This window comes from Mustela putorius, unplaced genomic scaffold (assembly GCF_011764305.1).
Source record: "Mustela putorius furo isolate JIRA1106 unplaced genomic scaffold, ASM1176430v1.1 tig00003834_pilon_pilon_pilon, whole genome shotgun sequence".
NCBI lineage: Eukaryota > Metazoa > Chordata > Mammalia > Carnivora > Mustelidae > Mustela > Mustela putorius.
The window spans coordinates 109,802,058-109,820,609 of NW_025421987.1; the positions used below are offsets into that span (position 1 = coordinate 109,802,058).

At 40.1% G+C, this 18,552-nt stretch overlaps 1 protein-coding gene across 1 annotated transcript in view; it reads right to left on the bottom strand.

Moving 5' to 3' along the window:
* The window catches only part of NEK11 (NIMA related kinase 11), a 242,372-nt gene that overhangs the window by 54,074 nt on the left and 169,746 nt on the right, over positions 1–18,552 (bottom strand). The window contains 1 exon segment of the mRNA XM_013061426.2: positions 9,894–9,954. Within this exon segment, the coding sequence (XP_012916880.2) occupies positions 9,894–9,954 (61 nt within the window).

The window sequence follows — 18,552 nt, forward strand, 5'->3', positions numbered from 1 at the left end:
GGCCTCTAAGAATAGCGCCTACCAGTACAGAAAAAAAAAAAAAAAAGAAGAAGAAGAAGAGTGTCTGTTTTATTTTAATAAGCAATTAAATGTGGATACAGGTTGAGAAGAGATTTGTGGAAGCCAGACTCCAACTTCTTTGGTTGTGCTTACCCCATGGAGCCAAAAGTCAGTATTTGGGGAGTTTAATTATTCTAAGCTGCCAATGTAGAGAATCCCAGCTTGAGAAACAAAACCTACTTTTTTGTGATGGGATGTTGGACTGGTTCAAGACTGGCTAAAATACTTAAGGTAAATATGTCAGTTCTTCCCTCTTCTTTGGGGAGAAAAGAATTACTAAGTCATCCATGCTCACTGCAGACAAATTAGAAAACACGGAAAGGAAAAGCTGCTTAAGAGAACCATTGCTAACACTGTGGTGTTTCCAAATGCGTGTATACACTCACACACACGTGTGTGTGTCAACTACAGCTTCATACACGTTGTTATTTTATAACACCTTGTGTGCCAATGAATGTGTAATGACACCATCATTTCTAATCAACTGTAAAAAACTTCTTTGTTCTAGAAGCTATACTAGTCTCCATTTCTAGGCTTTTATTTTGATTCCAATTTTTCACTCTTGTGACCAATACTGCCATGAAGACCTTCATATATTTATCTTTACACCCACCTCTATCTCTTCAAGATAAATTTCTAGACAAGAACTTACTGGGTCAAAAAATAATTTGTTCTTTCAGGTTAATGTGATCTAAATGTTGAAAGAACATCTTTTTCTGGGTTGTAAATACCATTCACTTCAGTGGGGTCATCATAGATTAAAATTGAATGTGAGTCACCTTTATTAAAAACTGGATTCAGTGTATCAGAATTTGTCAAAAGTCAGAATTTTCTTTCTAAAGCCATCACTGGAAGTGAGAGCACTCTCTTCCCTGACTTCCTAGCTCAGTGGATCTCCAAGTAGAGTCCCTGGACCAGCAGCAACAGCATCACGTGGGAACTAGTTAAAAATGCAGATTCTCAAGACCTCCCTCAAACCCACCAAAGTGGCATCTCCAGGGGTGGGACCCAGGGAGCTGGGGAGTCTGATGTTGCCCGCTTATCCTCATTGATGCTCATTACCTCCTGCCTACAGTTCTGGTCACTTGGTCTAGAGATGTTCATATCCCAAATTACCTGGAAATTCCCTGAAAATATGAACCATGACTCAGATTCCTTTCGTGCCCTACCCTGGTTCTGTGCCAGGAAGTGCTCACTCTAATTGACTTGTAGTTAAATGCAGCCTTACTCACATTTCCAACCTTTCACATAAATAACCTGAGGGTAGTTCTAAATGAACTAGAAAAGACACACTCTGCCCTAGCAGACAGATGGACAAACTCCCTGTCTGCCAGTGACACGGCTTTAGTAACCCACCAAACGTGACCTCAGAAAGCAAAGGGTCTGGTACAGAATTACTGCCAGAAAGAACCACTCAACATTGTCCCTTTTGGGACAAGTCATCTCTAAAGTTCAAATGGCCAAGTTAATTTGCTCATTTGGGGGGGGGGGCAGGAGCAGCCACCTCACGTGGGAAGGCACAGCAATGGCCATCTGCGCTGCATGCAGCCAGACATAGCCAAGAGCATTCAGGAGCCGCTTCTGGGGCTGAGATGGACAACAGAGGGTCTGGGTCCTCCCACCTCCTGTCAGCTGAATGCTGTGGAACTGGGGTCTCAGCTGAGCACTCAGGAGCAAGTGTCTTGGTTTTTTCTGCAGGCAGGTGTGCACTCTGTCGAGTTGGTCCCCCCAGGTGGCAGGGCCATGGTACCCCCCATTCGGGACAAGGTTGCACCTTTTACTAGTGCAACCCTGACAATTGCTGTCCCAAGCAAATGGCTCCCTCTACAGTCAGCAACACAGAAGATAAATTGAAGATGGATTCCATTGAATCATCTACTCTGAGAAGTTTCCACAGAACACCTAAGGGCCATCTCTCCCTCCACATCTCTTAGAACCAGAACGTTCATTACTACAGTAGATATTTATTATTATGTTTGGCCTCACATTCCTCTTCCTTTGTTAGAAAAATCTACTTTGTGAGATGGAGTCTGGTCCCACTGAAGAAGATAACACCCTCGCTACCCCCTTTCCCAGCCTCCCTTACTGTAGGTCCATTGCGTCGACAAATGACCAGCCTCTGCCAGTGAGACATATCCTCCCCAGACTGTATCCGAAGCTGGTAATGAGAAGGGTAGAGGTCACACGGAGTCCATCCAAGTGAGGCCCAGGCGGGAGTAGCGGCCATGGCCAGGTTCCCAAGGTGGCAATGGTAGTCAGTCTAGCAACAGCACCCAATGTACAGCATTAGTGGCCTTGAGGGCTCCCAAGCCACCCTGGGAAGTGACCCACGTGGAGGGAACTGAGGCTCTCCCCCAACTTGCTGCTGTACAAGTGAGTCATTCAGCCTTCAGATGACTGTAGACCTGATGTCTGACTAGAACCTCATGGGACCTTGAGTCACAACCACCAGTTGATCCACTTTTAAAATTCATGACCCGCAGAAACCATGGAAAACAGTAAATGATTATCATTGCTTTCAGCCAATAAGCATTGGAGTACTTTTTTTATAAAGCTATAGATACGCAATATAGGCACCGACTTCTATGGAGGATCAGAAGAAGAAATGAATATATGAAGACTGTTAATGCATTTACCTTAAAACAAGTTCTAAAATCACTGGATTGCTGCACAGTTGTTTAGAAATGTTGTGCTATTAACTTCTTAGAGCTTATCAGTAGGGGGAAAAAAAAAGCTGTCCTTTGGAAATGGATAAATGATCTTAAAATCCATGTGGGAAAATAAATGTCAGAGGATAAGAATCTTTTGAGAAAATAAGAAAATTGGAAGATAATTGTCCTATTAGACATTAACACATCCCACAAAGGCAGTGTAATTAGAACACTCTGGTACTGACAGAAGATTAAGAAGTGAGATCAGTAGACCAAAATAGAATCAGAAATGGACAATATCCAGGAGTTATGATATGGCAAAAGGAGAATTTAAAATTAGCTGGAAAAGAATAACTCACCTGGCATAAAAACTATGAAAATAAGACAATAAGGATCATAGAAGAAAATTCAGGAGTTCGTATATAGGAGTCTCTTTAAAAGATATAAACAGGAAAGCTAGAGTCTATAAAAATGAGATAGAAAAGGGAGCACTGATATCTTTATAATTATTGAACCTTAAATCAAGTGCAAGTAACAGTGAATATTTCCCTCTACACAAAAGGGTACTGGATATTAAAGACCCTAGTAAACACCTTTTACAAAGAAAAGGAGACCTTATTTGTTTAAGAAAAATAATAAAAATTAGCTACACAGACAGTTCATGTCTTATTAACAAGTGAGATGACTCAGGCAAATAACACTGAATGGAGTCACTCGCCACTCAGCCACTCACACAGGAGAAAGGCCTGTCCGCTGTTGCTTGTTCTTGTCTCTGGGTTCCTTCTTACCCTGTCCCTTCTACCCACAGGACCTTCAGCTCCTCATGGGCAAATCTATCCTATGGCAGGAATGATCTCAGTACCTTCTCCATGAAGCTTCCTTGATGATTTGTATTCCCAACTAAAAGCAATCTCCCCATTTTCTGGATCCTTACTCTTTTGTTGTATAGTTATTTAGTCCCATGTCTTAATACTCCTCTGAAATCACAAGTCTTTAATGGCAAGATGCAGGCCTAAGATATCATTATGACCTAATACCATTCCTCTACAAAGTACACTGTTGGTAGAGGTCATTGAGAAGATCTGACTGCCAGTTGATCAGGGAGCTGGACCCCAGCAATCAGAAACCCCTCATCTTTCGCCAGTCATTAGAATGTATACTCCACTTGCCTTTCCTGCCCCCCAGAGCCTGCTCTAAGGACACGGCCTTGAGGTAATGATATGGTTTTGAGATCTTTTGGTTGGTTGGTGTATGTGACTAAAACCAGTTAAAGCCTCTACATCGGCAAGTGGTTACAGAGATCTAATCATCTTGCAGCCACCCAGACAAGCCTCATATGTAAGTTCTCTTGCTTATTAAAGCTGTCACCTACCAGTCCAGAGCAGCCTGCCTCTTTCTTTGGCCTCTCTTTACCTGCCTAGGTAGAGGGGCCGGTTTCAGATCATATCAAGGAAGCTCCCAAGGAACTTACAAACCAACCTATAGTAATTTGGTGATATCCTAATGTATGAGTGATAAAAGAAGGCATGATTGCTGAGTTTCTTTCTTAAATTAGGCAAACTCAATCACTGGCACTTCTCTTCTAGATAGTAGTGATATACAGAATATTTTTTGCTAGGAGTATACTACTAAGAGTTAATAATACTACAGTTTTAGGGATTTCTCAATATTACAAAGCCCTTTCTCTGCCCCTATTCCATCACCACACATCTGCTAAATGACTATTCTGGCATGGTAGCAGACACATAGTGAGGTCTCTATAAATTGCCACTAATTCTGAATCTGTTACATCCTTTCAAGTTTTAAAGAACTTACAGAAACTATTAAATTGTCCTAATACATCAGCAGAAGGTATAATGGCAAACAGATCTTGTCCACTGGGTATCTGCATCAATATGATCCCAGTGGTTTGTGGTCCAAAACATCCCTCCTCTCCTCAAATGTAGTGGTTTCAGTATGTCAGTAAGGAAAGATAAAATGCTATGTTGATACCTAATTAGTATGAGAAATTCATTACTCTCAAGGTGAAAAGCCTAATAGTGCAAGGTTAAATGACTATCAGTAACCCTTACAGTTAACAGCTTAAAGTTTGAAGAGCTTAAGCAAAGGAAGATTCTAAAGGATTCAGAAGCCTTGATGCCTTCTCTGGTCTAGAGCAGTCACATTGTTTAGTGGAGAGAGAGAGAACATGAGAAAAGGGAGGGTCAGAGGGAGAAGAAGACTCGCTGCCAAGCAGGGAGCCTGATGCTGGGCTTGATCCCAGGACTCCAGGATCATGACCTGAGCCGAAGGCAGTTGCTTAACCAGCTGAGCCACCCAGACACCCAAGGAGTAACAATTTTCAAAAAACCAAACTGATCAGACAACTCAACACACTAAGGGGATCTTAATGGGCAGAGAGGTTCTAAAGCATCTGTTATATTCTAATTGCTTCGATGACAACATCCAGTTTGGATCTACAAAATGAGCCTTCTTGTAAGTATAGTTTATCAAGGACTTATATCATTCTGCTGATGACTAGGGGTACAGCCAATTTCATAAACATTTAAAAATGTTAAATTTCATATGTTGCCTTGATTCATAATCTGGTTACTAAGGAAATATGGAGACAGAATTTTCCTTTCTAAGTTCAAAGAAAAGGAAGTGAGAGGTCATTTCTGTCCTTACTGAATAGTGATGGGCCTGAACAGTTACTATAGTAACACCATCTATTGTCTGTGTAATGAGAGCCCGTAACCAGTTTCCCATCTCAAGTAACTCCTTTCAAAGCTACCGCCTTATCATTTGTTAAAGGTAATCTTTTCTGACCATGCTTAAAAACCAGTGGTATTCTAATTCACAGAATAAAATTTAGGCTCATTAACCTAGCATACATAGCCAGGTTGGCTAACCCCTTCCTTGCACCTTATTCTGGTAATATCAAACTTACTGATTGTTCCTTGAATATACCCAGCTGTTTCCTACCCCTGAAATTTCGGGCTACTTGATTCTTTCTGAAGAATACTTCCCCTCCCCACAACCCCTTGGCAACTCTATTCATCTTCCTATTCATTCATCAAATGATTATTGAAAAAAATATTGTATGCTACGCTTATATTGGACTCTGAGAATACTACAGTGAATAAGATCTTGTACTGCCCTGGGGTGCCTGGGTGGCTCAGGAGGCTAAGAGGCTGGCTCTGGATTTTGGCTCAGGTCATGACCTCAGGGTTCTTCGATCAAGCCCCAAGCTAGCCTCCACGCTCAGTGAGGAGTCTACTTGAGATTCTCTCTCTCCCTCGCCCTCTGCCCCTCCTCCCATTTGTGCTCTCTCTCTCGCACTCACTCACTCTAAAACAAATAAGTAAATCTTTTTTCTTATACTGTGCTTTTTATTCCCTATACTGTGCTTTTTATTCCCATGACTTATTTTTTTTTTAATTAATTTATTTTTTCAGCGTAACAGTATTCATTGCTTTTGTACTGCACCCAGTGCCCCATGCAATCCGTGCCCTCTCTAATACCCACCACCTGGTACAAATAAGTAAATCTTAAAAAAGAAAAAATATTTTGTACTTCCCTCACTGACACAAGAAATTACAAACCTCACCCTCGGAAAAGTCCTCCCCAGGCTGTATTCCCATAGTGGACCTCTGTCTTCCACCTTCCTTGTTTACAGTATGTCTTGTCCTCATCATGGTGTCCTATAGTTATCAGCTTCCCTGACTACACTGGGAGCTCATTAAGACAGGATGTCATTTTCTTCATCCCTCTGTAATATCTGGCTTATTATACAGGGAAAAGGGAGAAAGGCAGGATACATATTTAAACCATGGACATTTAATGTTTTAGTGTATTTTGCCCCTGGTGAAATGGCCTGCATTCTTGGCCATCTCCTCCAGGCCCTGATTTCTAGCCTTTCCTGCTCTCTCTTTAATTTCTTCTCTCCCTCCCTCTCTTAATTCCACCTGGGATCACTCAACATCCTGTTCATGACTGGCCTTTTGTCTTATATGCCATGGGGAATTTCACGGGGGTTGGGGGGGCAGAGATTTAGGGCTTTGGAAGTGATGTGTCTCCATTTGGGACAACAGGTCCTCTGTGTGTGAGAGAAGCACCTAGTGGTGCTCTCTGGTATGATGACAAAGTTGTGCCCTGGTTTGGCCAGGATCTTACCTGGTGTCTGAGACCATGTTCCAAATAGGTCTCAACATCTACAACCTCATCTAGTGCCTTGAGCCCACTGGACCTCCCTAAATATTGATGCAGATGCTGAGGATAAGGCAAAAATCAACACTGCTTCCAGGGATGCCCAGTAACTCCTGTATACAGTGCCAAATAGCCCAGCACACAGATAGCACCACATAAGGAGGAGAAAAATGTAGAAAGGAACTATCTTCAGTTCAGCTCATAGGCAAATCATAATTTTAAGAAATGAAATTTTTATTTTATACTTCAGCAATATTTTGTTTGGACTATAAATTGGGGTGGGTGCACAGTAAGAATTTCAGGGCTTAAGGACTTTAAAGCTATTGTTCTCAAAATGTGATCTGGGCCTGGAACATCAGCACTGCTGGGAACTTGTTAGAAATACAAATTGTTGGCCACATACCAGACCTGCATTTTTACAAACCCTGTAAGTGATTCTGATGCATGTTCAAGTGGAAGAGCCACTGATCTAAAGATTTTAAAATGGCCTTGATATATAGAGGAAACTAATATACTGAATTTGGAATTCAAAAGGGTCCCTTCAAATTAAGGATCTCTTGAAGTTATACAAATGCTAACTCATTCATTCTCTCTACTCCTTATTGATATAGGCAGGGAAAATATCACTGCCCCACTTTTAAATAGACATAAAACTAAATCCGGGGTTGGGTTGGGGTCAAACCACTGCACACAATGTTTTCAGGGCTGCGAAGCTCAAATTTGCCTGGTCCAAATAATCAGAAAGGACATTTGCACCTGAAGTTTTTTCTCTCTTGTTGAGGTTTGGGAGAAGCTCTTGAAAATATTTGTGGAAGACACTTAACATCTTAACCTGCTCCACAGGCAACTGGACATTTCCAAAATGCATAGGCTGATGCTGTGAGTAAGCCTCACTCAATTCACAGAGGTTTCATTTCTTATATCTGGCATTTTTCATTTACATTGTCCCCCAGATCCTGTTAACGTTCTGATATATATTAACGCCACAGTGATTACTGTATTGTGAATCTCTCCCAAAATGTAGTTAGAGTAAAACAGGTCCTAGCTCCCTAAGCAGTCTCATCTCTATAACACTGCGTAAGGAGATTTCTTCATGACTTCTAGTAATCTAGAAGCTCGGACTTCTGAAAGTAATAATATTCTCATCTGTGATGAGGGTCCCACTATGAGTGCCTCCCCAGACAGGTATTTCAAAAGCATGCTCCCCATCATCTCAAAGTCTGCTAGCCCACCCCTTAGTGGCTCTCTGTTCCTGCACCCATCTTAGGCATGCAACTTTCACCTTGTCTGTCTTTGAAATTGCTCACCACACATCCATCTGCTTCCTGGCTTCTCAAATGAGCTACCAGCTCTCACCTGCTCCCACCTCTCTTGCTCCCTTTGTCCTGTAAGTTTATGCTAGCTTTGTTCACTTTCTGTCACTTGAAGGGAGCTCCAGGCAGAGAAAAAATGCATTTTTTATTCCATGTTTCTATTGCTCATTTTTATAAAAGCATACAGTCTAGAAGGGAATTTAGATATCATCTCTCCAATCCAGTGTTAATTTCTTTTTTTGCAGTGGAATCTATCTTTTTCAAGACACAACCTTATGTATAAGTCTAATTTATAAAACAGATACAAGTGAAACTATTTTGGTTGAAGCTGGTAAAGGAGCAGGGTGTGCATCTCATTTCTCTTAAAAATATTTTAAAATATCTGTTAAGGGCCTCCTCTGCACCAGACACTGTGTCAGACTCTGGAGAAACACAGATGAGCAGTGTAGACATAGGTTCTGTTCTCTAGCTGCTCAGAGACTTATTTGCTCTTGGAGGTCCCCAAGGAGCCCAGTCTGAAACTTACTGATCTAATCCAAGGTCCGGAGAAGAAAAGTGACTTGGCCAAAGGAAAGCCTTCCTGGTCTTCAAATCCATACTTGGATTTGAAGTTAAATGTATCCAGTAAGTGTTACTGATGTGCAGTGGAACAGATTGTAGAGCAATGATCAGGAGAAAAAATCCAGGAGCTGTTTATGACTGAGGCTTTGCAGAGATGTGGAATAAGCTACACAAAGGGTATAAACTGTGCCTAAATCTCCTAATAAAATATTGGTGAATGTTTGCACACCTGAACACTTCATCTTTATTTCTGCCATTCCCTGTGAGGAGATTGTTTTGGCCATGCAATAAAAAAACTTAAAAAACCCAAAACAAAACTTAAAGAAAAAAAAAAAATCCCAGCCTGTTTCACCCAGGACCTGTAGGTATATCCTCTGTCCTTCTACCATGGCAGGTGTGACAATTCATCATCTATTGCTAGAAGTTTCCACAGTTGGGCTTTTCCGATTATAGAAAAAGAAGGAGAAACTAAGAAATAGGGTTTTATCCTTGAAGCACAGTCATCCAATTTATTGAAACTGACAATGCTAAAGAAATTTCAGCTTTGTTTTTCAGACCAAATCGCTTCTAGTAACTGAATGACCTTCCAAGTGATGGTCCTTGTAGCTTGACTGAATGCAATCTCTTTCTACAGGAAGACTGAGTTTTATTATGCACTGCCAGATCACAGCTTGATCACAATGGACCACTGAATTCCAACTTTTTCATCCTTGGAGACTGCTGGTCACTTACAGTAATAAACTTTGAGTTGTCTGGGCCTGGGCCAGACTTCCACCTTCTCTTGGCCTCAGTTTCCTCCTATATAAAATGAATAGGTTGGACTAAAATATCTGTAAAATTCCTTCCAAGTGAGGTGCCTGGGTGGCTTAGTTGGTTAAGCACCTCCTTTGGCTCAGGGTCATGATCCCAGGGTCCTGGGATTGAGTCCCGCATAGGGCTCCCTGCTCAGTATAGAGCCTGCTTCTCCCTCCCTTTCCCTCTACTGCTCCCCCTGCTCCATCAAATAAATGAATAAAATCTGAAAAAAAAAAAAAAAAGATTCCTTCCAAGTGTTCTACTCCTCAGATATTCCATTGGAATCAGCAGGTAGCATTACATTTTGGAATCTGAAGCAACTTACCTAGAGAGGTGCAACCCAGGACATTTTCCAGACACCTGACCAGTGCTTCAATATCACTGTCCTGTCAAAACAAGAGGGATTTACTTCTGTGTATGATAGAAGAATATTTATTGACATAGAAAAATGTTTTTGCCACATTTAGGCAAAACAAAACAAAAGATGGTGACAAAATTATTTGACAGTATGAGCCCATTAAAAATTTTTTTTGCAATTGATGTATAATTAACATACAGTGTTATTATTAGTCTCAGGTATACTATATAATGATTCAACATTTCCATACATTACTCAGTGCTCATTAAGGTAAGTGTAATCTTAATTCCCTCACCTGTTTCACCCATCCTCCCACCCATCCCCCCTCTGGCAACCACCAGTGCTCTGTATTTAATAGCAGCTATTTGTCTCTTTTTGTTTGTTCATTTGTTTGTTTCTTAAATTCCACATATGAGTGAAATCATGTGGTATTTGTCTTTTGCTGACTTTATCTTTTTCTCACTTAACATAATATCCTCTAAGGCCATCCATGTTGGTGCAAATGGCAAGATTTCATTCTTTTTGATGCCTGAGTAATATTCTATTATATATAAATTATATATATATATATATATATATATATATATATATATATATCACATCTTCTTTATCCATTCATCTATGGATGGACATTTGGGCTGCTTCCATATCTTGGCTATTGTAAGCAATGCTGCAATAAACATAAGGGTGCATCTATCTTTCCAACTTTTTTGTTGTCTTTGGGTAAATACCCAGTAGTGGAATTACTGAATCTTATGGTAATTCTATTTTTAATTTTTTGGGGCACCTCCATACTGTTTTCCACCGTGGTTGTACCCATTTACATTCCCACCACCAGCGCATGAGGATTCCTTTTTCCTCCATACCCTCATCAGTATTCGCTATTTCTTGTGTTCTTATTTTAGCTGTTCTGACAGGTATAAAGTAATATCTCATTGTGGTTTTGATTTGCATTTCTCTCATGATTAATGATTTTGAGCATCTTTTCATGTGGGCCGTTGTATGTCTCTTTTGGAAAACAGTCTATTCAGGACCTCTGCCCATTTTTAAATTGAATTGTTGGGGTTTTTTTGTGTCAAGTTGTATAATTTCTTATATATTTTGGATATTAAACCCTTCTCGGGTATATCATTTGCAAAGATCATATCCCATTGAGTAGATTGCCTTTTTGTTTTGTTGATGGTTTCTTTCACTGTGCTAAAGTTTTTTATCTTGGTGTAGTATGATCCAATTTTTTAAAAGAAAAATATCTATACCTATATTTATATGTATACATATATATATTTCAATCTCTCCATCTCTATCAATCTGTAGATCTATTCCTCTATCTCTCCGATGGGAAGAACCCACACTGAAAATGTTAACAGTGGTTTTGACTATAAGGTAAGATTATAGATGATCTTTATTTTCTCCTTTGTGTACTTGCATCTTTTCTAAATTTTTTATAATAAATAAATATTACTTACTTAATTTACAAAATAGTAAATGCTACTTGGAATGGGGAAAAGGGTTTTAGTTCATCTATAATCTATTCAATACATCAAAAATCAAGTGAAGGGTGCCTGGGTGGCTCAGTGGGTTAAGCCTCTGCCTTCGGCTCAGGTCATGATCTCAGGGTCCTGGGATCGAGGCCCGCATTGGGCTCTCTGCTCAGCAGGGAGTCTGCTTCCCTCTCTCTCTCTCTCTCTCTCTGCCTGCCTCTCTGTCTACTTGTGATCTCTCTCTGTCAAATAAATAAATAAAATCTTCTTAAAAAAATCAAGTGAATATTTTTTTCCTAGGGAATGTCTCTACCAATTCTTCTTTGGAAATGTATGGTCTTCAAAGGGTCATAAACCCGAGAATTGCACCTCTTACTTACCTTAGCTCTCAATAAGAGTCAGATACCCTCATGAGAGCTAAGGGAGGGTACCAAAACTGTATTTGGCAACAAATACTGTCTTTACTACAAAATAAATGCCTGTCCTCTATCCAGGAGACTGGAAATATACACAATAGCATCATAATGATCTGGGAAAATGGAACCATTTAATTATTTTCAGGTTACATTGAGGGAAATCAGTAATTTGTGGCTCACTTGCTCCATTTCAAAACAAGCAACACATTTTATTTGAAGTATTTGTGAACTTTAGAAAAATGCACTGTGGTATAAGAGTACTCTAAAACATTGCATAAATGTGTTGTTTCAAAATATAACATCTAGTGGGGTTTGAGCAGCTTTGTATGCATGTGATGAAACCCAGCATCATTTCATGTTCTGATGTATAGAAGAGGCAATGATGAAGAAGGTATGTTTGGCCAACGTTGGTCAATGAGGCTAAAGCACTAACTGAAGACCCTGGTGTCCAGCCCAGTAATAGGGAGGCAGGATGATTCAGAAGAGGAAAAAACAGATCCCTTCCTTCTTCTGCACTCTTGTGGACTCCAAACTTTAACAGGGACAGCCTTGACTCAAAGAGAAACCCAGCAGAGACATCCTCTGTTGAAGGTAAAGCAAAGCACACACTGGCATTCACAGGTGGTGACACCAACCTCTTGTTCCTCCACTAAATGTGCTGGTCTGGTTCAAGTGGCTTGACTTCCCAGGTCTAAGGTTCTGCATCTATGAAACTAGCAGTTGAATCAGATGATTCTTAAGGGGTTTTTCAGCTCTAAAATCTGGTTCTTTCACAAAGAGTTAGATGGACAGTAAGTGTGTGGATTGTTTTCCAATATGGCTACAATAATCCTTCCTATTCCTTTGTTCCTATGTCATTCCTCACATCAAAAGTTAGATTCTCTTTCCCCATGCCTTAACCTGGCCTTGTGACTTGCTCTGGGCCTCAGAATGTGGCAGAAGTAATGTTCTGTGACTTTTACTACTAGGCCTTAAGAGGTCATGTAGCTTCCATTTTTATTATCTTGGAAGCCAAAAACCATGTAAAGAAGTTCAGGCTCTCCTACTGGAGAGATACTATGGTGAGATGCCCTGCAGCATGAGAAGCCATGTGGAAGGAGACAGAGGCCCCCAGTCACAGTCAGCATCAATTGTCAGACATATACATGAGGCCATGTTGGACCCCTAAGCCGAGCTCCCAGCTAAATGCAGCCCCATGAGTGACTTTAAACAATATCACACGGAACAGAACTATCTAGTGAGTCCAGGCAATCTACCTAGAGAATCATGAGAGACAATAAATCACTGTTTAAAACCATTAAGTTTTGAAGCATTTTGTTACACAGTAAGATAACTAATAACTGAAACACTAAATAAACTGAGATCGCTTACCAAGTATTTCACATTTTTATGTCTCCAGCACCCAGCATGGCCCCGGGAGCATGAGGAATGCTAAACGCTCACCTGTGCAGATCTCTTCCAGTCTCAATGATTTCCAAGGAAGTAAACCAGAAGATTGGCATTGACTGTTTAGATCACAGTCTAACCCTAGTTGGACAGCAGGGTTCTTCCCACTCAAAGTACATCCTTACTGGGAAAGTAGAGGAAAAAGCATACTACTTCTTCTTAACTCTGTAGCCTCAGTCAAGTTGGTTAACCTCTCCAGTTGTCATTTTCCTCATTGCAAAAGGAGAATAATGTATTCTCTCACACACAGGGCTCTTACAAAAAACAAATGAAATAATAAAAAGCCTTTAGTAGAGGGTATGGCTTGTTGGAAATACCATTGGGTGGAAGAAGAGAGTTGGATAGAACAGGATGGAATGGGAAAAGAACAGAGATATAAAAGGTTAAAAAGTCCCAATCACTGTGCCTGCCACAGGACATGGAGATTTGCAATAAGTATCTGAGTTGAGTCAAAGCAATAAAAACAACAAGCACCAGAGTCAGGCTGTAGGAAGCATCTGAGCGGCTGGGACATCTAACATAGAGGACAGGGAATCCTGTAGAAGAGTGTGGGAAGGGCGGAAATAATTCTAATGAAATTGAATGAATGAATGAATGAATGAATGAGTGAGTGAATGAATACTAACTTGTACTGAAGTCTTAATATGTGCCATTGTTCAACCAGTCTACATGTGTTAATTCATTTAAACTCAACTATGTGGTGCTATTTTCCTCCCCATTTAACAGTTGAGAAAACCGAGGCACAGACAGGCTCCATATTGTGACTAGTTCATGTAACTAGTAAGAGGTGGAACAGGTGGTGTTCTCCAGAGCCTGAATTCTTCTTAGTCACTACAGTACACATACATATACATGTAGATATACAGTACACATACGTAGAGTAGAAGGCAGGGCTCCAAACCCAAGCAGAGCTTCACAATATTACTGGAGGAACCAGAGTGCAAGCTCATGAAAAAAACTCAAAAATAATTCTTTGCTGAGATATATATGCAATATAATGCAGCCTGGGGACAAATGCAGCTACAGATGGGCTGGGTGCGGAGGGGTGGGCTCTTCATCAATGGCTTCCAACTCCAGGTTCTAAGAGAACTGTAAGCAAAGCATCAGTTCTCCATCTAAATTCGGCCTCAAGAAGAGTAAACAAACAGTCTGCCAATTTCCCTTCTTGCCCTGAACACTAGGGCAGAAGAGGTCGTGGACAATGACTGAGCTCAATTTACATTCCCAACAAAGGACAAGTAACTTTCTGTCTCTAAGATGCAGATTAATTAGGGCATTAAGACCAAAACTCCAATTGTACCCACTGAACAATATTTTTAAAATTTGGAAATAGTATCAGACCTACAGGAAAATCTGTATCCACAAATCTGATCCTGTGGATTACAAAATGCATTCCCTCTTTCTGCTGTAATTCATCACTGCATTTGTTTTGTAGCTATGCATATTCTGCCCACCTTGTTTGATTTCACTGTAAATTTCAAGGAAGATATTTATAAGGAAAACTTCAGTGGTGATAGTTCTTACCAACTTCTACTCTTCCTTTAAAATAGTTTTTTTTCCATGTATTTAATTTCCTAAGTTTCAGATTTAATATCTGTTATTTCCTAATATACTGCTACCAGAATATTAGAATTTGCCTGATTGTTTGTGGTGGGTATTAGTAAGTTCTGGTTAAATTACAATTTGAAGGTTTTTAAAAAGCGCTTTGACCATATGTATGTTTACATTTAGTAACAAATCATTTAAAAACCATTCACAAGTTTTGGGGGTTTTTTTTTGTTCGTTTTTTCATTTTTGCTGACTGTAATTCAAAATGAAAGCTTTTTGTTCTGGTATTTAACCTATTTTTATAAGCAGCTGAAGACACCATATTTAACTTTATATCTCAGTGATAGGAAAATAGTTGCATTGGTCTTGCATAAGACATTAATTCTCATACTTCATATAAGGAGTATTAGTACGGTCCCTTTTTATTATGTTTGAGTTAAATTTTGCTCTAAGGAAAACTACAATTCTTAAGCATCCCCATTATTAAATTTGAAGATTCTTTAACAGATTACAGCAAAGTTCATTATAAAACTGTTACGGTGTCTTCAAAGACCATAAAATCTGAGACACTGAGAGAATTGGTCCGTTTGTATTCTGTATTTCCATTATTTGCCAAAAGGAATGGGGTTAAGATTACATTTGTTTCCTCTCTACTTCCTATGGATCCACATCCCCATGTCCCATGTTTAACTGACATACTAGGGGCTCAGTTGTGTCTTATTAAAGAATATATTAAAGAAAACTCTTTTTAAAAAGTTGCAAAAGCAGTACAAAATTCCCATATACCCTTCACCTTGATGTTGGGGCACCACGTTCACATGCTCATTCCCCCATCTATCTATAAACACCAAGGTTTCTCTCCGTTGGTGTCACTGACATTTTGGGCCAGATAATTCTGTGAGTATGTTATAGGATGCTTAGTAGCATACTTGGCTTCAACTCACTAGATGCCAATAAAATATTCCCATCACACATCTCTCAACCCTGGGATGTGGAAACCAAAAAAGTCACAAGGCACTGCCAAACGTTTCCTGAGGGGCAAAATCTCCCCTGACTGAGACCAGGTGATCTACATATATAGCTCTATCTTCCCATACATATTATTTTCTCCTGGTTAAATCTGAACAACTTGGTGATCAAAATAAATTACACTAATAGATTAAGAAGCTACAGAATTAAATAAGATGCCAACTATACTTTTTAACATTTAAATGAAACTTTCTGTATTTTGAAAAAGAGGGAACTCATTACAAAGATCAGCTTCTTTTATTTTTTTTATATTAAATAATTTAGGAAAGGAGTTAGGGAACTTGTTTTACTGCACTGCAATTAATTTAGCAATAAACTCATTCCTTGTGTTGCAGAAATTATCATTTAATCGAACATAAAAGACCCCAGTAGAAATATATCCACCCCCAGGAGAAAGGAAGAAAATGGAAATGAATACCAACGTCTTTTCAAAAGATGATTTCCACTATTCTGTGCCATGTTTGTACTTCAGCAAGAAGTTCAGTCATGGAAACACCTTGCAGGAGCATATTATGGCTGGTACAATGCACAGATTATGCTGTTGCCTGGAACCTGTGCATTTCCTCACTGTTTCACAATTTAAATTAATCTCTGCCAGAGCTAAGTGGCCTAAAAAAGCAACCACCTCCAGACAGAAGCCAAATTACAGTGCCACCAGCCTGCACTCATTTCAGCCAAATTCGGCCAGGGAGCCGAATTTCAAATGCTGTGCAAATGATGTAACGGTTCTTTTGCTGATGAATGTAGACACTCTTCAGGCCTCCTTCCCCCATAACCACCAACTCCTCCCTAATAGGAATAGGTCCCTGAGGCATGAGGAACATCAGATAAGACTCAGCTCTGAAAAACTGCCCCACAGATTCAAGTTCAGTCAAACACCCAGATTTTTTTCAGAAGTAGATGCAGTAATTTGGCCAGTATATTAGAAATTGCTCCTAAGGGGGCAAAGGCAGCTGTTCTGAAAAGGTCGGTGGGATCTGTAATGTACGTGAGACCTACCAACACCTGCCCAGAGGCCACAAAGAAAGCCATGATATCTGGGGCAATCTGTCCTTTGAAACAATGTTTATACAGAGATATTAAAAATAATACATACTCTAGTAATTCATATTTATTTTTTATTCTGGAAAATAATAGAAAATTATCAAAAGAAAATAATATCACCAAAGTAACCCATCACTGTTGATTCAACTTTCACCAATATATATGCACATATCTAGTCAGTCTTTTTTACCTAGACCTATCTTTCAGATATTTGAAATTATACTGTAGATGTATGGTATACATGGAACACACAGACAACCATGCATTTTTGTTTGGACGTTCATCCCATGCTAGTAAGAATTCTCCAGGAACATAATTTGAATAGCAACACAAACTTGCGCTGTATAGCCATATCACATTCTTTATCCCGTGCCCCCATCACCAGACATCTTGTTGCCTCCACTTTTTTTGTTGTAAGTACTACTGCAGTGACTATCATGGGACATAAAACTTGGCCCCATGTATAACATTATTTTTTAGGTTAGTGGAATCCTTGAGCCGAAGAATGTGAACTTTTAGAAACTGTCCTCTTTTCTCTGTTCTCACTCTTTACTACATGCTCCCACCCATCCCAAGGAGTGCATTTTCTCCACAAGGAGCTCATTCCTACTTTGTTTCATCCTCCTCTCACGGAAATTTGCTTTCTCTCAAGAAAAGATACTGGGAAAGCCCAGGACAATTGATAAGGCTCATGTGTTATCTCAGGATATTTGTGTTTCGATAAGGGATACAACCTCATATCAGAGGAATGAATTTCTAATAGCAAATTTCAGGCAGCAGAAAGCAGGCATGTCAAAGGAGAAAATCACGTGGTATCATTACAGGGCTATAAAAATCATACTGCATAGATTCTCACTTATTAATCAGCAAGTTCTGTCTTACTAAATAATCCAGAATATCTCCTCATCTTAGAGCTAGCCGTGGTGAAAGATTTAGTTCACACACACAGGTGTCACTCCACTACCCAGTTTATTCCATTTAGGAACCATTTACGGAATACTGGTTATGTGCCAAATGTGTACGAAGATGAAAGAGACAGATGTAGCTTTAGCTCACTATTTGGGGACAGATGATCCATTTCCATAGATGGGAGAGAAGAGAAGGCATGAACAGAGGCTGGGAGGGGTGAACTTGTGTCCCAGGGTATCCCAGACCATCCTCTTCCAGCAGTCAATTCCCACATTATTTCCCCTGCAATACACACTCTCTACCATCAGGTGGCTGGTGGGAACCCAGAAGCCAAACTGGAAACCAGTACAAAGGCCTTTCTTTCTATTAAAAGAGAAAGAGCCAAACATTAAAAGTAAACAAAAATCCAACAGCTACTGTAGCTCAAGCCACCATCAGCTCTTGCCTGGACCATGCAACAACCTCCTTTCTTCTCTCTGCTGTAGCACCGCTTTAATCGATTTCCCCCACAAGAGTCATTACTTTGTTGCTGTGCATGGAATACAATCCAGAGCCCTGTATACAGAAGGAAATCCTGTCATGGCTTGCCATGCTCCGTTTGATCCCGCTCCTCTCCATCTTTCCAACCTCGCCTCCTCCTGCTTCTCTCCTGTTGACTCTGCTCCAGCCACACTGCTCTCTTTTTTCAAAGGCACCATGATCTTTTGCACCGTGGGGCCCTTCTCATGGCTGAAAATGCTCTGGCTTCACATA